Source organism: Amborella trichopoda, chromosome 3, assembly GCF_054954075.1.
Source record: "Amborella trichopoda isolate Santa Cruz 75 chromosome 3, AtrichopodaSantaCruz75HAP2 v2.0, whole genome shotgun sequence".
In the NCBI taxonomy this organism is placed as follows: Eukaryota; Viridiplantae; Streptophyta; class Magnoliopsida; order Amborellales; family Amborellaceae; genus Amborella; species Amborella trichopoda.
Genome location: NC_142338.1, coordinates 51,223,323 through 51,251,174, shown reverse-complemented (window position 1 = coordinate 51,251,174; position 27,852 = coordinate 51,223,323). Strand labels below are relative to the sequence as shown.

At 35.1% G+C, this 27,852-nt stretch overlaps 2 protein-coding genes across 6 annotated transcripts; one reads left to right on the top strand and one right to left on the bottom strand.

Annotated features, from left to right (window-relative positions):
* Window positions 1-5,131: 5,131 nt before the first annotated feature.
* Window positions 5,132-24,132, top strand: PEP (RNA-binding KH domain-containing protein). 4 transcript variants are annotated; one of them, XR_016051518.1, is made up of 8 exons: window positions 5,132-5,528; window positions 8,038-8,284; window positions 12,122-12,270; window positions 12,598-12,852; window positions 19,036-19,230; window positions 19,326-19,500; window positions 23,523-23,735; window positions 23,900-24,132. XR_016051518.1 is itself a non-coding variant. In XM_020664166.2 (7 exons), exons 1-6 carry the CDS (start codon window positions 5,211-5,213, stop codon window positions 19,497-19,499), a joined length of 1,338 nt encoding a protein of 445 aa, XP_020519825.1. In that variant the 5' UTR covers window positions 5,132-5,210; the 3' UTR covers window position 19,500; window positions 23,523-23,856. The 4 variants fall into 4 exon arrangements, 2 of the variants coding, with proteins under 2 accessions (XP_020519825.1, XP_006838533.1); XR_016051519.1 differs by having other exon boundaries at window positions 23,897-24,132; XM_020664166.2 differs by lacking the exon at window positions 23,900-24,132 and having other exon boundaries at window positions 23,523-23,856.
* On the bottom strand, window positions 23,944-26,865 carry EXLB1 (expansin-like B1). Of its 2 annotated transcripts, XM_006838469.4 has the most exons (5): window positions 26,612-26,865; window positions 26,012-26,118; window positions 24,835-25,013; window positions 24,619-24,751; window positions 23,944-24,505 (listed from the first exon to the last, which is right to left on the bottom strand). In XM_006838469.4, exons 1-5 carry the CDS (start codon window positions 26,772-26,774, stop codon window positions 24,299-24,301), a joined length of 789 nt encoding a protein of 262 aa, XP_006838532.2. In that variant the 5' UTR covers window positions 26,775-26,865; the 3' UTR covers window positions 23,944-24,298. The 2 variants fall into 2 exon arrangements, with proteins under 2 accessions (XP_006838532.2, XP_088717299.1); XM_088861173.1 differs by lacking the exon at window positions 24,835-25,013.
* Window positions 26,866-27,852: the final 987 nt, after the last annotated feature.

Below are 27,852 nucleotides of genomic sequence, written 5' to 3'. Positions count from 1 at the left end.
AATCTTGGATAATGGAAGCTCCTATAAAATGTTGCATGGTTGCTCTCCTATTGTTCATCATTTAAATATATTTGGTTGTGAATGCTTTGTGCATTTATCAGAAAGCATAGGGACAGACATGCTAAACGATCCATTAAATGTGTATTCATGGGATATTCACCTAACAAAAAAGGTTACAAATGTTATGATCCAAAAACCATGTGAATGTACATTTCACGAAATATCGAATTCAATGAACAAATTCCTTATTTTCAAACTGATAAGTCTCAGTGGGAGATTAGCAAGACAACATCAACCCAAAATCAAAATCATTAAGAATACTATGCCTAATCCGGATATGCCTCAAGAATCCATCCTTGAAACACCACAAGGCTCCAGTGAGGAGGTTCAATCAAGTGAATATCAAGGGGAAATATTTCCTCAAGAGCTTTAACTAAGAAGATCTGATCATATTAGTCACCCTCCTCCTGATTTAAAGAATTACTATACATATCGTGTCAAGGAAAACAATCACAAAATTTGTTACCCCATTGAAAAACATATAGATTTATAAGAAATTATTTCCTAAATATAGTATTTTTCTAATCAAAATCTCCTCAAATAAAGAAACCACTAGCTTCAAGGAAGCTAACTCAAATGCAGTATATATGATTGCTATGAAAGAGGAACTTGTTGCTTTAAAAACAAATCATACTTGGCATGTTGTTACTCTACCTAAAGATAAAAAGCCAGTTGGATGCAATTGGGTCTATAAAACAAAATACCAAAGTGATAGAACTATTGAAAGATATAAAGCGAGACTTGTTGCAAAGTGATTCACCCAAACTTATTGTGTTGACTACAAGAAAACACTTGCTCCTGTGGTCAAAATGAATATTGTGAGGGTTTTACTTTCTACTGGTACCAACAATGTCTAGCCTTTATATCAACTAGATGTAAAAAATGTCTTCTTACACAAAGATTTTGAAGAAGAAGTTTACATGAAACTTCATCCTGGTCATCCTCAGGAGTGCAACAAAATTCTGGCTTACAGGCTCAAGAAAGTAATTTATGTGTTTAAACAGTCTCCAAGGGCATGATTTGCAAATTTAAGTCAAGCTCTCATTGCTATAGGGTTTTTCGCAGAGTAGTGTTGATTCATCTATATTTGTAAAAATAAGGCAATCAGATAATGCTATTGTCCTTAACTATGTTGATGATATTGTTATACCAGGAAGTGATTTAAATGTCATAACAAAATTAAAATATTACCTTCATACAAAGTTTGATATCAAATATTTAGGAAAATTCAAATATTTTCTTGGAATTGAGGTTGCTTACTCTCACATAGGAATTTTTATTTTCCAAAGGAAATGTGTTTTAGATCTTTTGCGCAAAACATGAAGATAGGGTGTAAATCTATTGATACTCAAATGGAGACAATTATAGAGCCAACATAGACTCAGGCATAGTTTTAAAAGATATTGGGATGTTTCAATGCTTGATTGGTCGACTTATATATCTCATTGTCACTAGACCTGATATTGTTGATGCGGATAGTACGGTAAGTCAATACATGCATTCTCCAAAGACAACTCATCTTGAAGCTATCAATTGAATTCTAAGATAAGTCATCTCCTAGAAAAAGAATTTTAATGAAAAAGAATAGTCATGCTAATATTGTTGCATTTTTTGATGTTGATTGGGTAGGTATTCCTACAGATAGAAGATCCACTATATGGTAATGTACATTTGTAGGGGATAACCTTATAATTTGGAAAAGTAAAAAACAATCGGTGGTTGCTCGATCCAGTGCTGAGGCTGAATACAAAGCTATGTCAACTACAACCTGTGAATTAATTTGGATAAAATTTATTTTTAGATATATGGGTTTCAATATTTTGCATCCAATTATTATGAATTGTGACAACCAAGCTATTATACATATCACATCAAATCCCGTATTTCATTAACGAACTAAGCACATAGAAACAAATTGTCATTTTGTAAGATAGAAAGTTCAAGCCAAGGAAATTACTACTCCATTTGTCATAAGCAAAAATCAACTTGCCGATATCCTCACAAAAGCCACAAGCAAAGTACAATTTCAAGAAACACTAAACAAGTTGGGCTCAATAGATATCAGCGCACCAACTTCAGATGGAGTGTTGAAATCGTGTACATCTAGTTGTAATCGTACACATCTAGTTACTCATATTTCATATTCCCCATATTTTTAGGTAACTTAATATGAATAATATCTTGGTGATATATTTAGGAGATATTTGGGGAAACAGTTTCTATTTTGTTATTATCTTGTATCCTCCATTTAATATTGGATGAAAATGGGCACGACTGAATTGCCCTTCAACCATGGATGTAGGTCTAAGAGACCGAACCACATAAAACTCGTTGTATTTTCTTCTCTTCTTGCCTCCTCTTCTTAAATTTCTTCAACAAGTTGGTATTGGTTGCTTCTTTCTAAAACATTCCCTCTCTGCCTACTAGGGAGGATCTTGATTTATTTTTTCTCTCTCCGTCTAGTTGACTTGATTGGTCATTGCTCAATGAAGCAATCTTACCTTCATGTTGCTCACAAGCTACTCAAATTATATCTTATGGAAATCAATTAACTCTTAAGATGTTTAATCTAAACAAATCAAAGTCATTTTTTACTTATCTTTTATTTAACCAAAATATATGAAAATTGGTTGTAGTGATATGAATTAGAAGTCATCCAAACGACCTTCAATTTGGATATATTAATCATTAATGAAAAATCAAGTGGTCTAACTGGTAACCACCCGGTTAGATTGAAATTGGACTGATCGATTTCGGTTGGTTTTAGTGATTGGCCAGGTATTTTTTAAAAATTATATAAACTTCTAAAAAATAAGAGATTTTGTTAGTAATATATTTTTTAATGTTTTCCATCATTATGACAAAGATTGGAAATTATTTTGACCATTAATACTTATTTTTACATTTTCTATATTTTCAAAAAATTTCAAAAATACCCCCAAGCACAAACCGATTCTTTACGATCCATTTTTTTCATTAATTTTTAATTTCATTTGGATGTGCTTTATTTAGTCATTATTTAAATATGATTTTTATATTTTATTTTTATTTTTTTGTATTTTTTAACACTTTTGGAGTGCATGGAACTTGCCTGGATAGGCCGGTTGAACCGCTTTCGGGCCCATGTCTGCTGAACTTTTCTAGTTCAATTTTTCCTGCACTAATATGAATGCAACAAACTTTGTGAACCAAGGTGGGATAGAGAGAGTCTCATTTTTCATCACTAATATCCTGCACTAATTTGAAAAACAAGGGGGTTAGTTGGATGGGAAATGCTAATAGTGTTTTTCATCCTTTTTTTTTCAAACACATCATCAGCTTTTCTTCATTTTCCCAATTTATTTTCTACTATGTCTAAGGGTGGCAATGAGCTGGGTCAGCCCTTGCCTTGGCCCTGTCAGTGCTGCCCCAGACCGACACTAGCCCTAAGATCACAGGTTGTAGCTCAAGCCATATTTTTTTAGGGTGGGGCCAACGGGGTTACCCCGCCCGTTGCCAACCCTAAATTTATGTCCATCTGATTGCCTTTCGAGCTTGGTCCAGGTAAATCTTGTTATCTTCCATGTGATCAACTTTTTTGCTTGGTCCAGGTAAATTTTACTATGTTCAATGTGGCATATCGTTAGTTGATTGCATTATCAAGGATTTCAAGCCGAACTTATTACCAAGTTCAGCAGTAAGGTTAGTGTTAGTATTTTGGTTTTGAAATATATTTACTTGTATTTCAAAATAACATTTATAACTTAGTATTTCTAAATTACTAAGTGTGTGTACTGCAATACGCAAGCAAGTCAAACACCATTCATTTTCAAGATGGACCTTAGAAAGCTGCAAACGTTGAACTGTTTTTCCATCACACTCGTAGTAATTGCCCATCTTGATCGTGCATCTTTGTATTAATCCTTAGGGTTAGATGGTCATCGTTGGCAAAAGTTTATATAAATTGTCGACTTTGTACCATAAAAGTAGGCTACACCTTAAAAATTCACCCAAAAAGGTTGTTTCCGCATAAAAACCTATAATTTGATCATCTCGAACTCGTAATGTACGGATTAAAAAATTAAATACTAACAATAGTGCATCTTTTAACATATTATCTAGACCATCATTTCTAAATTTTTCAAGTGTTTACAAATATGCTCTATCTACGATATTTTTGAAGTTTTAAATTTTTGTAATTGAGGTGAATATAATGAGACTATTTACTTTTTCTTTTCTTTTTTTTGTTTTAGTGGTTCAATGTGGAAGTGGTTTCTTACTCAGATAAGAATGAGACTCAATACATCATATTGTGACACTCCACCACCTAACTACCTAGCTTTGAGCCCATTTTCTAAATGAGACTATTTACTTTTAATATAATGACATCATAATCATTATTGTTCAATTACATGTAAAATGAGGGGGTGACACTCCACCACCTAACTACCTACCGTTGAGCCCATTTCTTAAATGAGACTATTAATTTTTAATACAAAGATTTTATAATCATTATTGTTCATTACATGTAAAATGAGGGGGTTAGGAATGTGTCATTGACAAAATAAAATTTGAGAATTTTATTAAATATTGTGAATATTTATCAAAATTCAAATCCAATGGAAACAAATGTGTGACCATCTTGTACCAAAAATGAATGATATTATAATGTGAAATCCTTTTTTTTTTTTTTTTCCGACCATAATGAAGGCTAATATGCTGGGCTTGAAAATTATCCGAAACCAAAATTGCAGTATTGAGTTTTGAGGCGAGCCTTTACTTAGCCCTTCTACATAAGCGAAGGCTCAAGTTCAATCCACTTCTAATAAGCAGCAATGCAAGGGCAAAGAGCAAACGTTCACAAACCGCATCCCCATCGGCTAAAGATTATAAGCTCCCTCGGGTGTACACGGATATCTCCCGGAAGTACAAAAGACTGTAAAAGATTATATGCTCCCTCGGATGTACACGGATAACTTCCCTTAATTTTGACCTAAAACCCTCAGTTGAAGACCGCCTCCATCATCTACCGTCCATTTTCATCTCTTGCCCTCTCCATATATTCTCTCCCATCAATTCCGTCATCTCTCTCGTCATCTCTCGCCTTACTGCGCGCTGTCTCTCGCGCTTCCAAACCTAAACCCTTTCTCTCTCTTATTTTCCCCCCTTCCATGGCTTCCGCAGAGAACGGTTCTTCTCAGGGGGAGCAACAGCAAGACCAAACTCAGGCCATGGAGGCCTCAGCGGCTCCTTCAGAGCCAACTCAGCCTGAACAAGAGAAAGACAAAGCATCAGCTCCTCCTGTTGCAGTGGCTCCTGAGAAGAAGTGGCCCGGCTGGCCTGGTGATAATGTTTTCAGGGTAATAGTCCCTGTTCAAAAGGTCGGTAGCATCATTGGAAGAAAGGGAGAGCTCATAAAGAAGATGTGTGAGGAAAGCAGAGCTCGAATCCGAATCCTGGAAGGACCGGTTGGTACCTCCGATCGTATTGTGAGTATTGAAAGAGAAACCATTTCTTTCGTTTTTGTGATTCTTCTTTTTTTCCTTATTGAACTGTTTTATTATTATTATTATTATTATTATTATTATTATTATTATTATTATTATTATTATTATTATTATTATTATTATTTATTTGACTGTATTTTTCTTATCCTAAAGAAACATGTGTTTATTTTTTCACATTGCATGTGCTTCCTCTGGTCATGTTGTATTTTTTGGAAGAGAATTCATGTCTTAGATTTTTATTATTCTCTCTTTCTTATATTTGATCTTTATGATTCTTCGTCTTTCTTATTTTTTCCTCGTTGCTTGTCTGAGAAGAGAACCCATCTATTCTATTTTTATGATTCTCCTTTATCATTCAACTGTTTTTTTTTTTTGCTTTGCATTGCATATGCATGTGGTTCTCACTGTGTACAATGGTTGGTGATTTTTTGGGTTTTCACTTATATTGAGATTTATCTGGGCGACAATCTGTTTAGGTGTTGTCTCTGTCATACTTTGAGTAATTGGCATCGTTTGACATTGACATTCATTTTTACCATTTGATCTGTATTTATTTCCCTTTGCATTCATGGAATATGGGGTTTATAAACAAGATATTTTGGGTCTATGGGAAAAGGAAAGAGACATCAAGTGTTTAGGTTCTTTTGCTTTTCCAGTTGGTGTCTGGAATTTGTACTGTATCGCTGTTCTAGCTGTATTTAATGTTTTATTGGAGTGTTTGTTGATTGTGCTGAATGTGTATAGCTTCTGATATCTAGATAGTGTGATCATTGGTTTCTTGAACTGGAACCTTTGTGGTTTTACTTCTCTATTTGTAGCCTTATCCGGGTTAATATATTTTTTCTGGTTTAAATTAAGTTTGAAAAGCTGATGGATTTGGAGGCTGTGGGTTTTCTCTTCTATTGGGACCAACCCCACTGTCTGCTAAGGTTTGATATTTGGAGGTGGAGAGACCTAAGGAGGTGTTCATTTTATTTTGCTATAGAGATATGATCCCTAAGTGGCTTGATCTCTGAGATTATCATGCTGTAATTCAATGTGCATTAGTATCCTTCATTTCGTTTTTTTGTATCATATAAGTTGAGCTTTAATCTTTGAAGAAAGTCCTCCAATTTCCTTAGGTTTTTGGGACTAACACTGGAATCGAAATCTCAAGTCGCAGTGGTGAATGATTTTCAACAGTTGTATTGTTCTTTATGAATAGTTGTCTCATTCCAATTATCTTTTATGTTGGAGCTATTATCTCATTAGATTTATTCGTGTTATTACATATAATATCAATCCACACTTATTGGATGCTTGTTTTGTAAAATTGCTTGCACAATTCTTCTTGAGATGATGTCCTTTTTGGGCTTGCATTTCCTTGCCTGCTGTGATAAATCTATCGGTTTTTGTTTCTCTCTCTCTCTTTTAAGTTGTCTGAGTTGAGTTTGGTTGAGTCATCCGGAACTTAATCTAAAAAAGGGCTGCCCATGAATCTTATCATTGAAAAATTGATTGTTTCATTTGATTCTTCTGTTCCACTGTAATCAAGCATAACAAGTTAAGTTGGCAAAAATAGGAACATATGTAGAATTGGAATGGGCTCTAGGCACCGGTGGTCAGGGTGGCGGGTGCGACAACATGGCATCTAGAATTGCATTTTATCAGGTCTCATATTAACACTGAAAAAAAAAGGGAGCAAAAAATGGATCAATTGTGAATTTTGAGATTATATATCCACTTCTGCAAGCTTCAAAATTAGAAGATGTGTGTTCCATGTTAACATGTTTGAAAATTAGTATAAATGTTATTAACTTATCAAGTTGAAAATAGAATAGAGACAAGAATTGGAAAATGTGGCAAAAAAGAATAATCAATAAATTTTCTGACATTCTTACCGAATAAAATATGCTTTCAGTGATTTAAGATGTTCCAAAATCCTTTATGATTAATGTTATGTCAGCCGTATCCTTCTTTCCAGATTTTCTATTATTGGGTTCTCAAAATTGTCAAATAGCTAAAAAAGTGATATTTTTCCGCTAGTTTTTCCTCCAAAATAGGCGTGGGACTGAGCATTTCACACAAAACCACAGGGCCCTGCTGAACTTTCTGGTCTTTGACTCTTCATATGTTATTTTACCCAATAACACCAGACCTTTCCCTATCTGATTCCCAGTTTGATCCTGTTGGACAGTAGGGTCAGATCTGATTTTCAAAACTGATTACAACTTACATAAGGGGCGGCTTCATTTATCTTTGAGGTGATTTTAGGGAGCTGCACTTCCTTTAAGGCATAAAATCCTGGTATATTTTCTGTATTAAATTGCTATAAAAATATGTCCTTTCTTAAATTTTATGGTGTGGCTCTGAGGTGACATGTTATGTACCAATGATTTGCTCTTTTCAAGGTCCAATCACCTTTTCAATTTGTTATTTCATTTTATCTCGTCTTAAGATTTACTATGCTTCATGCTCATGTTTGATGCTTAAAATCTAATTGTGATTTCAGGTTTTGGTATCTGGCAAGGAAGAGCCAGAGGCTGCAATATCTCCCGCTATGGATGGTGTCTTAAGGGTGTTTAAGCGTGTGGCTGGAGTGAATGAAGGTGAAGGTGATGCAGCTCCTAAAGTTGGCTTATGCTCAGTGCGACTGTTGGTTGCCTCATCACAAGCTATCAATTTGATCGGAAAGGGGGGAAGTCTCATCAAATCTGTGCAGGAAAGCTCTGGTGCATCAGTGCGCGTCCTATCAGGAGGTTGGTGAACCAATTTCACTGTCTTGGATTCTTTAGTTTGCTTTAGTTTGCTTTATAACCATATAACTTTCTCTCTTCTTTGTGACCATCTCTACTTCGGTTTGAAGGGTCAGGAATCCTCGTGGTTTAATTTTCTCATCATGTTTGTAATTTTTTATTTTTTATTTTTATTTCTATCTAAAATCAATCCTACAGTTAACAGTTTAAAAAAAAAAAAAAATCAATCCTAAAGCATCAAATTTGTTTCCACATTGGATCAGAATTCATATAGAGATGTAGCAAAGTTTTATGCTGATTGCCAATGTAACACTACCCTCCTCCTTTCTCATCCGTTCTTGGGACCAGCTACTGGGGAGTTATTTAACATTTCAACCATAGTGTTTAGTTTAATTTCAAAGTACCCACAAAAAAAAAGAACACATGATCATGAGTTGGAATAGTTTCACATTTGTAAAATGTTAAATAGTACACCTCTCATGGGTGGTTTGATAAATTTCCCAATCTAAAAATGCATGGAATGACAAGGAAAAGTTGGAAAAGAAACATTGTGGTTTGCAAGTACAAATTATTAAACGAATCTTTGTTTTCTCCATTATTCATCTCCCAATTTAGGGTTTCTAATTTTGAATTTTGAAATTTGAAATTTTTCTTTAGAAAACCCTAAAAGATTTCACACTTCTTTTTTTCTTTCACAATTGAACCTTATGAAATCTTGGAATACAGAGATCAGAGCAAGGATATTATTGTTTTAAAAGACAAGGCTTCGGATCAACTTGCCTTTTCTAGCATTAATCTATTAAATGAAGCACGCTTATCTTGCCATTCAACTTGTATTTAATTTTTGACATTTGCTATTGAAAGAACCACATGACTTGAGTTTTTCGTCTCCAGACCATAAATGGCGACATAGTAATCGTTGGGGTGTCGTTCCTCCGTGCCCGCTAACCTCCAATTGTTTATGTCTGATGGTTGGGAAAGGTTCCAGCAAACTGTAAGAAATCCCAGTCCTAGCATATATGTTTCCATTTTGAAACTTGTAAGGATATTGTTAGAAAATAATCGGTTCACTCCACTAGTAACTAGGAGCATTTTTCTGCCAAATCCTCTCACTATAGGAGAAGATGTGTTGAAATTTAAGGTTGGGTTTGGGAGAGCTGCCTATTGCTAATGCATTAGTGCGGTGACCTATTGCTCTTTGTATTCTGTGCAATACTAACAAAAAAGTAATCGAGGCTTCTTTGCAAATCCATTCCAAAAAGGGGGACAAAAAGCGGTGTTCTAAATGTCCACTCGATAACAATAGGGCATAGCGAACCCAATCGATCCGTAATGATGTTGAACTTTATCTTGTAAAATGTCCCTTCTCTAATGTAGGTTAATTACCATTTTCAAAGTCAATTTTATGTGGGGCTAATATATTTAAATAGGGGCATTTTGGGAACAAATCTGACACGCCTATCCGAACCGAACTTAGTAACATAGTGTATGTGTGTACCCTTGATAAGTGTAATATTATAAATACCAACTCTTCAAGGTTACTCTTTTCCATCCAAATAGAATCCTTTATGATGTTCCGAACTTGAGATACATTTGGTGTCTAGCATGTTGTGAAAACTCTCGGGTACTTATCTATTGCTCTGAACAGTGCATGAATAGCTTTTTTGGAGCTCTGGAATCTCGTTCAGTTTATGGTCTTCTTTCGTGATTTGAGTAAATAAGAATGAGATGCCATTACCCTACGTGGTTGTGCATGATGCTTGATTATTAATGGAATGCGTGTTTTTTTCTTCTTTTAATCCCTCACCTTAAGAGGAACACAGGAAAAAAAAAAAAGAACTTGAGAGGGGGACAATGCACCTAAAGCTTATGACTGGCATTGCAATGAAATTCTCTGAACAGTCAAAAAATTATAATGTGACCCCAAAGCATAAATGAAGCAAGATTAAAAACTTTAACTAGTATTTGTAAGGGGTTGTCCGTTGATTGGTTCGTTCTTGGGCCACTTGACAGACACTATATAAAATGGCTAAGCCTCTGTGTTACTCAAATAAATTTTGGCATTGTTCATTGCAAGAACTGAAGTGTTTGATAATCAACTTGGTCATTCTCTTTGAGCTCTGTGATTTGGTGATTCTTATCCTTGTTTGAAGAAGTTAGAAGTTTTTTGGTCAATTTATAGCTCTTAACTTTGTGGTTGCAATGAGCTCTGTTTCCTTTTCTGAGTTTCTAGCGGCCCATTTGGTAGAATCCTAAGTTATTGGATTTATGAGGATATAGTTTTATGTATCAATGCTGAGTGCTGTATTTCAAGAGAAAGATTGTTAAACTTTATTCGAGCTATTTTCATATCTTAAATGGAAATTGAATTTCAATTCTGGTTTTGGAATTGTGTTTATTTCTGATACATACACTCAAGCTTGCTTTGCATTTAGTGAAAATAATTATACATCTTTGTTACAACTTTTAGCCCCTCAATTGTTCTCATGCGTACTGTAATTTTTCTCATTTTTTATCAAAAGGAAACCTTATATTCTCGCATAAAAGCGACAATAATACTCCACATTGTGCAGTGTATGGATTATCTTACATAAAAGACGTGTAATGCTTGTTGACTAAGAGGAATCAACTTGAAATATGCCATTCATCCATTCTAGTTGGATTAGGCTAGCTGGTTGAACTGTCTGCTTTTGCTTTGTGTGAAGACACATTAACTGTGAGCTGCCAACCATTGAGAATGGAACAGATGCGTGTAGCTGAGGATTTGAACGGTGAGCAGGCTAAGCGGGGGCCGTAAAACAAAATTGGAGCAATCTATGGAGCAGAAAAGCTAGGGAGTGAAAGGGAAGATTTAAAGTTTTTTATTTAATGAGGAAGTTTTAAACCCAAGGCATGGATTAAACGTAATGGGCTAAACGTGGCCTTCATCAAAACATGGGAGGTTCCATGGGACAGGGTGAGCCATGAATATTTTGGAGAGAGGTAGATAGTGTTGAAACAGTTTCACTACACCTTCTAACAAAAGGAAAAGATGGTCTTTGTAAGGTAGTAAGGCTTTTATTTTTGATAGATAGCTAAGGCGGTCATTCATTATTGTTTCAGGTAACGAATCTCTTCAGAAATTTGTTTCTCTGTGCATCTGTGAAATATGAACATAAAATAAGTGGTGGGAAGCAGACCCCTGTTTGATGGATACTGTATTTTTGAGAAAAAAGATTGGGAAAAAATATCAGTTTTGGTTTATGTTTCTATCTCTCATGTCATAACTTATATTCATAAAATGAATTTCTGAGTAATAGCTGCATTTGGGATCAAATGAGTAGCTTCTTGTTTACTTCTGGTGATCATTAATGCGAAACTATTCAAGAAAAGAGAAGACAATAGAGCATCAAAGTGATGACTTAATTTTAGGTTGTTTGGTTTTGCTTGGGGTCTTTGGCTCTTTTCTACCTTCTATTTCGATTCTTTTGGTCTAAGTATTTTCTGAGTGGAAGTTTCGGCCAAACAAATTTATGGTAAGTTTATCAATAAAAAAAAGAGGTTTATGGTATACTTTGTTAGGATTTATTTGAAAGTCTACTTATCTACTTTCGTGTTGTCCTAAATTTTGAATTATTTTATGCACTTCGGCGTTGCAGTTTGATCTTATCTCCTTCTAATATTAGAATCTTGTCTCCTTGTGGAATTCATCTCTCTTTTCTAACTATTTTCTATTTCATATTTTTAGAACTACCTTTGTTTGAAGCCATTAAAAATACGTGCGGACATCTCATACTGGCTTTAATTATGATAGAAAACTAATGTAATTATTTTTTGGCCTTCTGCTTTTTTGTATTCTAGATGAGGTTCCCTTTTACGTGACTTCTGAAGAAAGAATTGTAGAAATCCAGGGAGAGTTACCAAAGGTTCTCAAAGCTCTTGAAGCAGTTGTGGGACACCTCCGCAAGTTTCTGGTTGATCACTCTGTCATTCCACTTTTTGAAAAGAGCGTAAGTTTGTTCCTTTCAAATTTAAAGGAAAACATCTTGTACATTATAAAAGGGAATGTACACTGGAATCTAATGGAGTATGGTACATGGCACTGCAAAGAGGCATCCACCATCTTTTTCTGGTAATGGAGGGGGTCAACATACCTAACTATAATTAATTTTCACTGTCCATCATCAGAAAGGGATGGTGGGTGTCCCTTGGAGTACCACCGTATACTATGCTACTTAGGAGTTTGGTGTTCCTTCACCCGCAAGAATGGGTGATGCTATTTACGGTTTAATGTGAGATACTGAAGTAATGAAATACTCATCCCGATCCACCTGCAGGTCACTACTTCAACTGTTCAAGAACGTGCCCCAGAGAGTTGGGTTGATAGAACACAAGCTGTGGCCCCTGCTTCGCAAGTTGGAGTTGGTGCTGATTATTCACGGGGGTTGAAGAGAGATTCCTCATATTTGGAGTGTGATCCTCTGATTGATTCTCAACTCTCTGGGCTTTCTTCACTTTATGTGCAAGAACCTGCTCTTACTGGCTTACGCTCTTCAGGATTGGGACGCTCTGCTGCTGCTCTGGTCACTCAGGTCTTTTCCATGGAACTTATATGTTTTTTTTTTTGAGTGAGTAAACTATAACTGAACGGACCATGGCGAATCATAGTCCATTGGGTCCTTTTCTGTTGAATGGAATGATCAACAGTGATGGAGGGGGATCCAACATAGGTTATGTCCTGTTCTTGTGGATTCACTTTCTCTCCATCACTGTCCATTTTGATGTGTGTTGATGCCCCAATGGATTGTGTTTTACCTTGGTCAATTAGATCATATCGTACTCTTTTTATCTTACATTTTAAGCATATGGGCATGTTTTAGAATATTGCTATTTTCTTTGGATTGGTAAGTGTGGTTTAATTTCTGCAACCAAGGTGTGAGATGAAAAACTCCTACCATTGTATCAGCAAGCCTTTGGAGAGCATGCACCTAAATGATTTTATATCAGATTCCTCCTATTAGGTGTTTTAATATGCGCTCTTGCACACATACACATACGCACCCATGTGCACACACACAAAAATAAGAATATATCAATGGATGTATCTGTCCATCATCACTAGGCAGTATTGATGATCTGGTTTGTTTGATTTAATAACGACTTCATTTTTTCTTTCTCCTTACAAACTAGAAATCTCTCCTTACACAATGGCATGATTTTATATAAAGTTTCTTTGTGTACATGGGATAAAGATAAATTCCAAATTTTATTGACTTGCTTGATTTTTATCTTTATGTAAAAGTAAAGATCATGATACATTACAATTTACTGAAAGTCCCCCCCAAACCATACTTTCTAGGCATGTCCCACCCCAGTACTTTTTAAACCACATCACTTACCGTATTGGCTTTTATTTTTGCATCCACATGCCCCCGCTCCCTCCCAAAAATAAAAAAAAGAAGAAAGTAGCTTGTCTAGGACGAGAATAACCCCCCATGTGTATTTAAGAAAGTCTCTCTCCCTTGAAATTTGGAAATTTTGATAAACTCTCTCTAAATGTTTGGAGATAGAAATACCTAAAATTTCAAATTTTTAGAGACAAATATCTCCAAATTTGTACAGAGAAATTATCTCAAATTTAAAGTTTTGGTAAGAGAATCATCTCAAAATTTTTAGAGAGAGACCATTATTTAAAGGGACAATAAATAAATAAGTTGAAAATTGAGATAATTGCTCTCTCTAAAAATTTGAAATTTGAGAGAGTTTCTCTTGCTAAAATTTGAAATTTGGGATAGTTTCTTTGTAAAAATTTTGAAATAGTTTCTCTCTAAATTTCAAGTTTTAAGAGAGATGATGTCTTAAGTATATTGAAGTATTTTCATCTTAAAAGTATTATTCTTTTAATTATGGGGGTGGATGCAAAAATAAGGGGTATTAGGATTAGTGGTGTAGTTTAGAAAGTATTGGGGTGGAACTTGCTTAAAGTGTGGTAGATTGGGGGGGGGTCTTTAATTTTACGTTTGATTTATTAGATTTTTGAAGATATATTTTTCTATAGAAAGGCCAAGTTGTATAAGACAAGTGAGACCAGCTTTGCTTTATGGGGGCGAAATGCTGGACGGTTAAAAAATAATATACCTATAGAATGAGTATAGCGAAGATGAGGATGTTGAGATGGATGACAAAGAGGGATAGAATTTGAATTGAATACATTCGAGAAAATTTAGGTGTGGCACCAATAGATAAGATGAGAGAGAGTAGACTTAGGTGGGTTGGTCATGTGTGGCACAAACCCAGTATAGCACACCTGTTAGGAGGTGTGAGTTAGTTCAAGTGGGAGGCTAAAAAAGGGCAAGGGGTAGGTCCAAAAGGGCATCGTTGGAAGTAATGAAAAAGATATAGGGGCTTATAGCCTCACTAAGGGTATGGTATGGCCCTTAATAGAGAAAAATGGCGGGCCAGGATTCGTATAGCGATCCCAATTAGTTGGGAAAATGCTTTGACGATGATGATGATGATGATGATGATGATCTTTGTTTTAAAGACTACTTTTGCTATCCTACGATTTTTGAAGTAAATTTACTAGGGAGTTTTAGTAGTCTTGTTATAGAAATCTCTACTAAAAAGTTTACTTTAATCTTTCCCTTTTTGTCAAATGAGTGGAGTGCGTTGAGTATAATTGTGAATGATTCCAAAATTTGAATTTCAAAGCTCTCATTGGAGGGTTGGGAATGTGTGAATTTTTTTTTTTTTTATTCATTTGAAATTTACGGTGTGTACAACTTACCATCATGCATAAAAAAAGAAACATACTTATTAAAAATTTAAATGACCAAATTTCCCCTAGAGCATTTGTAGGGGTATTTTTTTTTCGTTTTTAATGCTTGAATTATCTTATTATTATTTTTTAGGTGTGCCTTAGTAAGGGGCACAGACCATAAGAATTTCATGTAATTTTGAAATGGTAAAAAAATAAAAAATTTGGAAATTTGAATTTCAGAGGATCCACAATTGCTTTAAATGCCCTCCGCTAATTTGATGAAAAACAAGGTTTCAAAAAAAGGATCGGCAACCCTGATCGGCCACCTCAAAAACTGTGTCAGAACGGCGATCTGAATCGGAGAATCGGGTTGATCGGTAAGTTTTGGCCCAGAAATTTTTTCAAAAAAGCACTAAAATTTCTTAAAGACCTAGTTGCTTATGTTTACAGAGAAGTTGGGGGTATTGCATTGTAGATTTTCACTATTTTATTGAAAAATATATATATAATGAGAAGATCTTTCATGCTTGAGTATTTGTTGCCCACTACATCCATTCATAGTCAAAATGTAGTTTAAAATGCAACTCATTCCAATAAAAATGGATCACTCTTAACTCAAATTTTTTTATTTTGTATATTTATAATCTCTAGTATAAATTGCAATTGTAAAAATCTGGGATCTGCCTCCTCATATTTTGTTGTAAAGAAAAAATAAAAATAAAAAATTAATGGTGACATGAGCTTTCAACATTTTCACAAGCAATGAATAGATCTCTTGATTAGGACTAAATGAAATAAAATATACAGTGCAGGATATAAAAAAAAACAATGATTAGGGCTAAATGAAATAAAATATTCAGTGCAGGATATAAAAAAAACCAAGAAAAATGATATATATATATATATATATATATATACCTGTGTGAATAAAATATAAAGTGTATTCAATAGCTATCTTACATATATTATAGTCTTCCTCATCGGAAAAGGAGATGCAGCAGGCATGGAAGAAAGGAACGTCATTTCACATCGGGGAGTTAGAATGGCAAATTAGTGCTCTTACACTAGAGGAGACAGTTGTTTGGCCTCTTACGCGTGAAAGGAATGGGCCAATCGGGAGAAAAAAAGAGTGAGGCGAACATGTGGAAGAGTTAGGAAGTGCCACTTTCAATCATTTGAATTTTGAAAGTGGGGGAGTGGGGCCAACACGTGGAGGGGTTGCGAAGTGCCACTTTCAAACATTTTAAAGTGGGGGAGTTGGGCCAACGCGTGGAGAATATTTTGAAAATTTTAAAACTACAAGGGCGAACCAAGTGAATCATACATTTTTTTGATAGAATTGGTACGGACTGGCCGGCTCTAGGGGGGACACGATCTGTTCTCGTTATATTGAGGGAATTGGATCACCCTGATCTGGAACGTCGAATTTTAAAACCTTGATAAAAAGGAAAAGATATGGGCAATTTTAGATAATATAAGGGCAATAAGTTGTCAAAATATTGAAGTAGAGGTCCCGAAAATCACCATTAGGGAGGTGCATTCTAGAAAAAAAAAAAAAAAAAATATATATATATATATATATATATATATATATATATGGAAAAAGCTAAAATGAATAGTAATATAGGTTGAATCCTAGATGTCAGATCTTGGTGTTGTTCAGAATGCATATCATTATATGAATTTTAATATTTTTTCTAGAAATCGGATCATTATGAAATTTTAGACGTGTGTACTAAAAATAGGGCGCACAATTAAAACAATATAAAAAATATTTCCCAAAATATAAAATGACCGAAATAGCCTTGAAAAATGATGGGGTAATTTGGTCATTTTAAATTATTGAAAATAATATTTTTATATGGTGTGCAATAGTGTTAGATATATACACTCAAAATTTCATCTTAATTAGATTTATATAAAAAATGAATATTAGAATAGCGATCTATTTTGAACACTCGATGAAGATCTGATGGCTGAGGTTCCAGCTATATTACTGTTCATTATAGCTACCGTAAAGTTATTATATATATATATATATATATATATATATATATATATATATATGGTTTTTCTAATATTAACTGTAGGTTACATATCGAAAGGGGTGTGAATTGTCAAAATTACTCGTGTTACCTCATTTTTTTATTCCATTACTATAAAATGAGTACGGGTATTTTTGTTATTAAAAAAGATAGTGTCAATATTTGCACTAAAAGACAGAATATGTTTGTCATCTCGAATATTTACTAAAAGATAATAACATTTATGTTAATAAAGTGCCTAGAACTTCACTCTATAATTCCTCATCTTTTAGTGAAAATATCAACAGTATCATTTCTAATAACAAAATGCCTTTACTCATTTTATGAACAGTGAGTAATTAAGGGGGCAGCTATCGTAATTTTAACGTTTCAAACCTCTTTTTAAATATAAACTACTGGATTTTTTGATATTTCTATTAGATTCGTCTGATATTTAAGAATAGACGTTCTAAATTTCAAGTGATTTGAATTTATAGAAAAATATTAAAATTCAAATATGAAATGCAAGTGTGACCATTCGATCGGCCTAGATTCAATCTAGGCCATTGGGCGTTTGCTGTAGCTAGCAGTTTCTCCATATATATATATATATATATATATATATATATATATATATATATATATATATTGAGAGAGAGAGAGAGAGAGAGAGAGAGAGAGAGAGAGAGAGAATGAATCTATACGCCAAACCGGCTTATAGCCATGTACGGGCCCAGAGCCAAAACACATAGCAAGAGGTAATGATTTGGGCTAAATTTTGCATGGCCTAGATCCGCCATCAACAATTGGCAGCCTGTGTTACCCAGCAATGGGGACTCATTTTTCCTCCTTATTTGCAAATTCCTTTTTTTTTTTCATTTCGAATTTAATCATGTAAATGGGTTCTACACGTGTGCAAAATTTGGGTCTAATTGACACTATCTTTCAAAGGGGCTTACACTACAATATAGTGGTTACATAACACTCTTGCATTACACACACGCACGTTGGTCGGTGCTGGTTCTTGGCCTTCAAGAATTTAAATTGTTTACTTTTCAAAGTTAAGATGTGCAAAATTTACCCCATAAAGTTACTTTAGCTATGCATTTCAGCCAACAGGTTTATACCACAAAGTCGTCTCGAATTTTGGAGAGGAGTAATCTGGATGGTTGAGAACGACGAGATATTTTGTCCAACGTTTTTTGAGTGTATCCATTTTTTATTTTTATTTGGAGCTACTAGATGAGCCACTCGTGTGTGCAAATTTTGGGACTCATAGGACTCCTACTTTTTTCATAAATAAAAAATTCTATCACTGCGGTGCTACCTGTTCATTTCTGGATTCTTGAATCTGGGTTGCTTGGCATATGCTTTTCCATAGACTGGTAGGCTTCTGTGTGTGTGTGTGTGGATTCATGAATCTGGGTTGTTTGGCATATGCTTTTTCATTGACTGGTGGGCTTGTGTGTGTGTGTGTGTGAGAGGTGCAGTTTATTAAGGTGCCCACCTTAAATAATCAAAGTAAAATTCATCTCCAAACCCTGCTGGAAGATGCAGTTTTGGTGCCAGAAATTGTTAACGATGACCCTAAAAATCTATTTCTATTCTTAATATAAAATTTAAAGCTCCAAAAAATGATACAGATCGAGTAGATTTATGAACACTTGAAAATATTGAAATGCACAACCAACTGCACTATTTAAGACTTGAAATCTTTTTTCCTTCATATTCATACATCTCAAGGTTGAGATGATCAACGGGAGGGTTTTTCAGTATTAGAATAATCTTTTCCGATGGATTTTTTGAGGTGTACCTCACCTTTGAAGTATAAGGTTCATACCTTATATAAACTTCTTACAAATACATACATACACACACATCAAATGGGGAGTTGTGGGTAACTAGGAGGAAATGGTTAATGATCTTAGTTACTTATGGTGTGGTTTGTTTGGTTGATGCAACTTTTTTGTCACATTCTCTTGTGAATTCAGATGACTCAGACCATGCAAATTCCTCTGTCTTATGCGGAGGACATCATTGGTGTTGGTGGGGCAAATATTGGGTACATACGCCAAAGAAGCGGTGCAGTCCTCACGGTTCAGGAGAGTAGGGTTAGGCCTGATGAGATCACTGTGGAAATCAAGGGCACTTCTCAAGAGGTTCACTCAGCTCAGCAGCTTATCCAGGTGAGATATTTAAGAACTCACTCTGTCTTTTTCATAGGTGGATGTGATTTAGGATTGTGGGGTGAAACCTTTTCACTCTTCCGCTTCTGTTGCAGAAGTTTTTATCTCTTCATGAAGACCCATTGGCTGGAAGCTATGGAAAAGTTGATACTGGTCTGAGGCCATACTCTCAGTATTCAAGCTCCACTTACCCTTCATCATCGTTGACGACTCCATCACTTGGTGGGTTTGGGTCCTCTGGAGTTAGTTATGGTGGCTTCAGACTCTGAGGTATCCTTTCTCTTCTCTCTCTCTCTCTCTCTCTCTCATTAGTATCCTATTAGAGAGAGGACTAGGTTGGAAATTCCTCCTTTTTTTAGCAGCATCTAAAGTTCTCTTGCACTTGGGATAAAAAACAGTTGTATGTACCATTGGGTTTCTTGTTTTGAGATGACTTTGTTTCTATCCCTCCCCCAATAGAAGCCCCTAGTTTTGCTTGTGTTGCCTGAAGTCTGTTAAAGTGGTAAACATCCATTATAAGCAGTTCTTTTTAATGATACCTTTTGGATTATGTTAAAAAAAATTTAGAGGAAGTACCTTGATTGCTGGATATATTGATAATATCATAAATCTGGTTTGACTTATGAAACCATGAAAACAGCAAGCTTGAATATTTGAGTAAATATTTCATCCATAAAAAGGTAAAAATTTTTGCTAATATATTAATAAAAGAAACATTAAGCACCAAGTGTACCCCATTTTGGTTTTACACAAGTAAGTGTTCATACTTGTGAAGAGATCCTTCATTTCCTTCAACTTGAGTAAGTACAACGAAAATCTTCTGGAGGGGTTTATGAATCTCTTCTTGTAACAGATATCTATTTTAAATTTAGTAGATACATCTACCAATTGTAATTTCAAAGTGCTGAACATTATTAGATGATTTGGCATAAAAGAAAAAACCTTGTCGGCAAATATCATTTATAACGTATCCTTGATTTTGTGAGTTCAAATGAAAAATCAAATCATGGCTTGATAAATCCTGATTAAATGGCTAAAAAAAGAAACTATTAGATCCAATTATGAAGTCAGCCGGAATATGATTAGCTAGAAAGGGAACAAATACTACATGAAAATTAATGTGTTAAATAATGAAAATAAAAAAGTTTAAAAGAAAAGAGAAAGAGGGGAAGACATTTGATAATGCATATCCATATGGTCATATTTTAAAAGGTCTACTAGAAAGATAATAGTGCAAACTAGTGGCACTGTTACTTTGGTTGATGCCGTTTCCTATATCGTGGAAAAAGATGTTAATCCTCAAGTCCTTAATGTGCTTGTTCTCATTAACAAAGCAGATGGGAACCTATTCTAATTCTCCCAATGAAAGCCTAGTTCCCACTGAAACAAACAGAAAGCTATGTGGTTGTAATCATAATTGCAGTAACCAAAACTTTTGTGCATGATAAGCTGATAATGGAGCTTGTAAGGTTCTGATGTTGCAAGATGCCCAAAAAAGTAAATAACATAAAAATAAACAGCTGTGTTATTTCTTTTAATGAATATCCAAGAATTCCCTGAAGCAAAATGAAAGCCATGTGGTTGTAATCATAATTGCAGTAACCAAAACTTTTGTGCATAATAATCTGATAATGGAGATTGTAAGGGTCTGATGTTGCAAGACGCTTCAAATAAAAATAAAAATAAAAATAAATAGCGGTGTTATATTTTTCAATTAATATTAAAGAATTCCCTATGAATAAAATGGTTGTAGGCAAAAACTATAGCGCCAAAAAATATGCACTAGTCGATGCAGATGAAGAAAGAAGAGGACAAAAAAATTCTTAAAAGAGTTCCTCCTTTATGTCATGTCTTGGATATCAAAGGTAAGGACAGTTGATGAAACTTGTGAGCAACCGCACCCTTGGGATCTGAAAACTTGGTAAAGTGGTGTTGAGTGGAGAAAGACAAATATTAGACGACTAGAGATAAAATATAATGGCCAATGAATCTGAAAAGGGCTATCATGTGGATTTTGGGTTTTTTTATAGTTCTAAAAGACAAATTCTCCTTCAATAAACCAAGCTTAGTAATGTCTGTGACGAGAAACCATTTTTCTTTGGAGTCGTTAGAACTTTTAGAAAAAAATAACTTAGATAAAATAATAATAAGAATAAGAATAATAATAATGCGAACAACTTTGAACCAAAAGTGTCTATGGTCTTAACGAAATGGTCGTAGATAAAACTTCCATATTCATCTCAATGAAGGATATTTTACTTGTAATAGAAAGAGATAAGAAAATCAAAGAGTTACCGATGCATCACAAAATGAAATTTTCTGAAATGAAGAAGTCAATGAACTTGTGCTCATATGTTGTTTCAAACTGTTCACCTAAAAAGCATAAAGAGAAAACTCTAGCTATTACAAAACTTTGAAAGGGTTTGTCTTGTGAAATTATCATTTCTCAAAACGCAAGGCTGTATGTCTTAAATATTTCTGATCTTTGTGGCAACCAATATTAGAGAGGAATTTTAGTATATGTTTTGAATATTTTTAATAACTACAACTATAAAAAGAGGGATAGGCATACACCCAAATAATGAAATAAAATAACATTTTCCATTGTTAAGATCGAAAGCTCACAAATTTCAGAACTCTCGGATAGTGCTTTGATGTTCCAAATACATCATGGGTGACAAGAATACCCCCAATTGTAACATGATGTTGCCTTAAAGAAGGGTAGTCTTGTTGAATATTCAAAAGTGGACCTGTCATCAAACCAGTTATGCAAAATAAAGAAAAATAGGAAAAAAATATTTAAAATCATCAAAAGGAAATGAAAAGTGTTCTTAAACAAGTTGATGCGTTGTTTCTTGGAAAAAAATGTTATTCTCAAGGAGAATTTTAAGTAAAAATCTCCATTTTTAATTTTTTTTTCCTTAATTTTATGACCATAGCATTTAAAGCTGTGTTTAGTTCATTAAAGAATTTAGTAATATCACATAAAAACAAATTTCATGTAAGTATTTCCCTAGGGCTACTTTCAGTTAAAAGGGTATTGAAAGCAAAGATATGATTCCAATGATTCTATCTATTATATGGTTTAAAAATACTCTACTGGCTATTTCTGAGTAAGCATGCAACTGGAAATTGTCAAAGAAGTATGCCACTAAGGAAGGCAAATTTTAACAAGAATATTTAAAAGAAAGGAAAAAGTTTATATAAGGTTTTAACGTTAAAATGTAGAATTACAAATGCACTTCAAAAATGCATTGGAAAAAGTTGTTTTAATATTGAGAAACTCTCTAATTGATCATCTCGACATCAAGATGTATGAATATGAAGAAAGAAAATATCGAGTCCTCAAGATAGTGTATCTTGCAACACAATATCTAGACCGCCTATTTTCAAGATTTCCATATGTTTATAGATCTCTTTGATTTTAACCATTTTTAGAGTTTAAAATTTTATAATTAGATATAAAAATAAATTTTCAGATAATCCTAATAATTTTTTGCACCAAAATTATATGTTATGATAAAATTGGGAGGTGCGTCTTAATTGGATTGTTTAAGGTTGTAACCTTATAGAAACCACACCCTAAAACAGTAACATGATATTTAGAATCGATAAATAAAGTTCTTATGTAACCTTTTACAGGCTAATTTTAGTTAAACCTATCTAAAACAACAGATATAACTCATCCATTTTCTTCAATAGTTAGACTTCTCAAGGACTCGGACCATTTGCCGTAGTCCAGACAGTTGAATTGAATGGTCCAGTGCACGATTTTAAAGAGTAGTCTTGCTTAACCCACCAAGGTGAACAGAGAAATGCACATGTTGTGCTTCTTAGTGATAATTAACGTAGTTGATCCGGTGCAAGTTTTAAAAGTCTGGTGGTGCTTACCCAACCAGGGGGTGAATGGAAAGATGCACTTATTCTGCATCTCGAAGATAATATACATGTGTGTTGCCACCCTCAGAATAGAATATCAATATTAGGTGTCTGGATGATCTGAATACATGCATCATCATTATTGGTGAAACCCTAAGCCATTAGGAGGAAATAGTTGAGTTCTCTGCAAATGGTGTTATATTCTCTATTGGGGTTGTCTTGGCTTAGCACACTGGGATGAATGCAAAAAAGCACATACTGTGCTTCTTTGTATCAGCCTCTATCAAGTAAGACATTGGCCTATTTCTAGGATATCATGAAGCTCTCTATAATTAGGCACTGAATCCTCCTTTTTACAAGTTACGTAAGGGCTAAAGAGGAAGAGTTGTTTTATGGTTTATTGCTCATAACAGGGTAGCGTTTTTTCTTAATGCTTGCTGCCCCATTTGGAAGAGTTAACAACTCCAAGAGGAAGGGAGTTGTTTATATATGGGGAAAGAAAGGTCTCTTTTGGTGCAGGACTTACTGAATTTTTGGGGGCATTTTGTTAATAATCGAGGCTACAAACGGAGGCACTCATGAATGGTGGCGGGCCAAGCTGTGGGCTGTTTCTACTCCTAAATGACGTAAGAGACTTCTCTTTTTGCTCTTTCTTACTTAATTTCTAATCCTTTTTCTAGTGAAAGGTGGCTTATGTACATGCATTATTACCCTTTCCCTTAATAAAGGAAAGTCTTTTTTTTTTTTTTTTGTTGTTTCCAACTGCTGCTCCTTTGTCTTTTCTTAGCAGAGAAAATGGCACACACAATTGCAAAAGGGAAAAAGGCATTACTATTAAAGCAATCTCAAATTATTTATTTCTAGTATCTTGACAAATACTGTTTACAGTCTCAACAGATGCAGTTTACACTCCTAAACGGTGGCCTGTGGCCTTATTGCGCACTACTGATGATACATGATGTTAAGGTTACATAAAGAACATGACATCGCAACAAATTAAAGAAAGGCAACAAATATTACACACACTAACATATAGTGCATGAGAGCAAAGCCATGCCAAGCCTATAGGGCCCCTGGAATGTATTCTAGAGTTGTAGAGAGAGATTCTAAGAGTAAAGTGAGGAGTGATGGAGACCCCTTCCTAGAGAGAGAGAGGTTCTAATAGAACTGCCTAGAGATAGATAGTAGCTTAAGAAAGCTGTATGGTGGAGTCATAGACGGCTCCTGCCTTCCAATTGGTAGGAATGGCATTGGGCAGGACGACCCATTTCTCTCCCTCGACGCCACCGGAGACTCTGAACCGAAGGTTAAGGCCAGCCCCTGCGTTTGGTGGGTTGGGCATGTCCCACACTGCCCCATACGCCCTCCTCATTCCCCTCCATTCCTTGCAATCCTCCTTCAAACAAGCATTTCATTCAATTCAACAAATCCTCACAAACTACTAAGAAACTGCATTCAAGAAATCATATGAGAGAGAGAGAGAATGAGAGGGAGAGGGAAAGAGCAAACCTGCCACAATTCGACAGCAGTGATGTCGTATTGGCCGGCTTGGTACCAAATGACAAGGGCCAAGGAGTCCGGGTATCGGCTGTTCTCATGGACCTTGAACATCATGTTGTAGCCTGGGTACTGGCATGACACCCTGTCTCCACAAATTCAACATCCATTGTGAGAGAGAGAGAGAGAGAGAGAGAGAGAGAGAGAGAGAGGGACTCTGTTTTTTACCTCCTGTATTCGATATCTACTACACCATAAGCCATGAGCTCAAGGGCCATGTTAGGAAGTGCCAACTTGGAGTAGGCACTTGTGCTGAGGATGAAATCTGTGTGGTCACCCTCACCGTAGTCCGTCACCACAATTGTCAAACCATAGGGGTTGCAAACTTGGGGTTGGGTGCACCTCACCTATTTCCACCCACCAATCAATCATTCAAGAGAGAGAATTGTCCATGCTACGTAACATATTAACATGGTAACATAAATACATATTAAGTCGAACCTTCTTTACATCTAACTAAACTATCATTTCAAAAGTTTGAAACGATGATGCATTGTAGCACTTCGATTTTTTTGCCTTTTGTTTTGCTATTCAAGTCTGCTGATTAAAACATGAAATGAGAGAGGGAGGTCTCCTAATTATAAAAGGATGAAGAGAGAGAGAGAGAGTGAGAGAGAGAGAGAGTTCAAACACCAAGACAGTTCCATTAGTGTGAATTTGGGACCATTGTACCTCCAAAACTTGAGTTCAAATATTTTATTAATTTAACGAGTCACTCCAAGATCGTTTTGGTCACTAACATATGTTAATTAACAAAGCGGGAAGCTTGAGGGGTGCGATTTATACCTGGCATCAACTTAAAACAATTAAATTAGGAAAAGTATACAAAGAGACCATTTATTTCAAGTAAAATGATGTTTGAATTGCTCCTATCTATTAGATTTTAAATCGCGTGGTTGTTAGCGTGTCATTAACTAGACGCAAAGTTTCAAAAAAAATAAATAAATAAATAAACGTTGCGACTCCTAACATCCAATTTGACATCTAATGATTAGGAGTGCTTCCGTCTAGCAATGGTAAATGATATCATGGTATACAATCCCTTAAAATAAAAAGGCATTTTCAAAAGATACAAATTTGATGTTGTAAAGGGCATCAAAATCTAGTTCCACTCTTAATTAACTAAAAGCAATTGAAACACGTAAACTTGATACAGATCGAGCAAAAACCATAAACCTTTAAAAATATTGAAAATGGACTATCCAAATAATTTTATCACAAAATGTAATATTTTGAAGACTAAAAATCTTTTCCTTTTTGAAGCTTTATAGAAAAATTAACTGTATGTGTTTGAATAAATTTGAGTCCAGAGAAAGAGCATGTGTGTTTATAGAGAGGTTAGTACCTGGTAGCAAGCTCCACAACCAGTGCCATTCTTGTAGAGCTTAGCAACCCCCCCAACATCGCCTCCATTAATTCTTCGACCGAATTCTCCAAACCCACAAGCTCCACCTGTTTCATCAATTCACTATAATCTTTGCCTTTGCATATATTTTTAAAGGAAACAATAAAAGACAAGATATACAAAGAGGCCACTTACACTTTTAGTACAAGTAGGCCACAATCACTCTTGTCCTTCTAATTTTAAGTGTGTATGTTTCATTGACTCGACTTAAAGTTTAAAAAAAAAAATCTCGAACTTCATGACTATCTCAAACCATCCAATTTGAAATCTATTGACAAGGATTGGTTGTGACAATGATAAATAGTATCATAGCATACAATCTTTTTTACAAAAAAAAAAATAGAGTGCAAATGTAGTTGCACATGCATTGTTTATGGAGAGACTCATAACTTGTATGGCTACGGATGCATACATGCTATAGAGAGAGAACAAATCATGAATCCCTTATTCTATAAAAAATAAGAGATTACATGTCTAATCGTACATGCAAGCTCGAAACGAGAGTGATGATGATTTGTAGGTGAAGAGAAAGAGAGATACTTGGGGTTCCAAGGCAGTCTGGGCTCCCGTAGAAGGTGGCCCTAGAGCACACAAAGGCGGAGGCGGAGGCGGAGGCCGAGGCGTCTTGAGAGAGAGAGCACGTAGGTAACGCAAGGAGGAGAGCCATGATGGTAGGGTAATAAGGTGAGAGACCCATTCTCATGAACCCAACACGACCAAAGAGAAACTAAGTTTTAAGTATTCAAGCGGTTAAGTAATAAATGAGGACGGAAGAGAGTCTTTGTCTTTGCGATGAGAAGGACGGCCTCCTTCGTACCATATTTATAGTGCAATCTAGAGAGAGAGAGTGGGCCGATGGATGAAACAAAACTAACTGGACGGAGGCGGCCACTTCTGGGAGTAATCCACGACGCCTCGCATTTGAGTGCGTCATGCCTAACTCATTTGGGTCTCTCTCATTTCTTTCTCTCTCTCTCTCTCTCATCATTTTCATTTTCAGAAACAAGTGGCTATACAGGTCTCATTAATTCCTTTGAAAGTCCACCCTACTAGTCTTGCTTTTTAAATACCTAAAGGAAAATAGTTCGACAGGGGTTGCTGCCCTATCAAAATAATAAAGCCTCACCTCATAACTTATCTAAATTCGTAATTCAAGCATTACAAAACTTTTACGTTCATCATCTTGGCTTGAACATTATCTTAGTAAAAAAAAAAAAAAAAAAAGGTTTTCAAGCTTTAAAAAAGTATATATATTGTAGCAATTTACCCTAAAAATAAGTATTCATAGATTCGAAAAATCTATACCGCTTTTTTAATATCAAATTTTATTGTCAGTGATGGAAATTGATTTTACAGCCATCACGTAAATTTCCGGTATCAAAAGTGGATTTGAAGTGAAGCTTTATTTTGTTCTCTCCCCTAAAAGGAAAATGGAGTCTTCTAAGAGTCAAAGCCGTCGGGTAGTGGTTAACATTTTGAGCTTGGTGTTGGGTTGGTGAGTGAGCATTCACCACTTGTTGGGTGCGCAGAAAATACATTTAGGACTGATGACCCGTATCAAAACACCCTCCCTTTCTCTCTCTTGAACCCTATTGAAAAAGAAGCAGAGTTTCAGTTATTTAAACTTTCTAGTTGTAAAGTTAGGAGCAAACGCAATCTCTCTCATATCTTGACTATAATATGATGTGCTTTTTTCAACATTATCTAATATAATGTTCACCCCACATTTTACACACACTAATATGCCATTATTGTTCATTTCGAGATACAAGTGCAGCTCC

Excerpts from the sequence above, each read along its gene's own strand:
- EXLB1 (XM_006838469.4), bottom strand. The coding sequence starts at position 26,774 with ATGAGAATGGGTCTCTCACCTTATTACCCTACCATCATGGCTCTCCTC. Across the intron at positions 25,014-26,011 it reads GTTGTGGAGCTTGCTACCAG|GTGAGGTGCACCCAACCCCA; the intron begins GTACTAACCTCT and ends GGGTGGAAATAG. Across the intron at positions 24,752-24,834 it reads GTAGATATCGAATACAGGAG|GGTGTCATGCCAGTACCCAG; the intron begins GTAAAAAACAGA and ends TTGTGGAGACAG.
- PEP (XM_020664166.2), top strand. The coding sequence starts at position 5,211 with ATGGCTTCCGCAGAGAACGGTTCTTCTCAGGGGGAGCAACAGCAAGAC. Across the intron at positions 5,529-8,037 it reads TTGGTACCTCCGATCGTATT|GTTTTGGTATCTGGCAAGGA; the intron begins GTGAGTATTGAA and ends TTGTGATTTCAG. Across the intron at positions 12,853-19,035 it reads CTGCTGCTCTGGTCACTCAG|ATGACTCAGACCATGCAAAT; the intron begins GTCTTTTCCATG and ends TTGTGAATTCAG.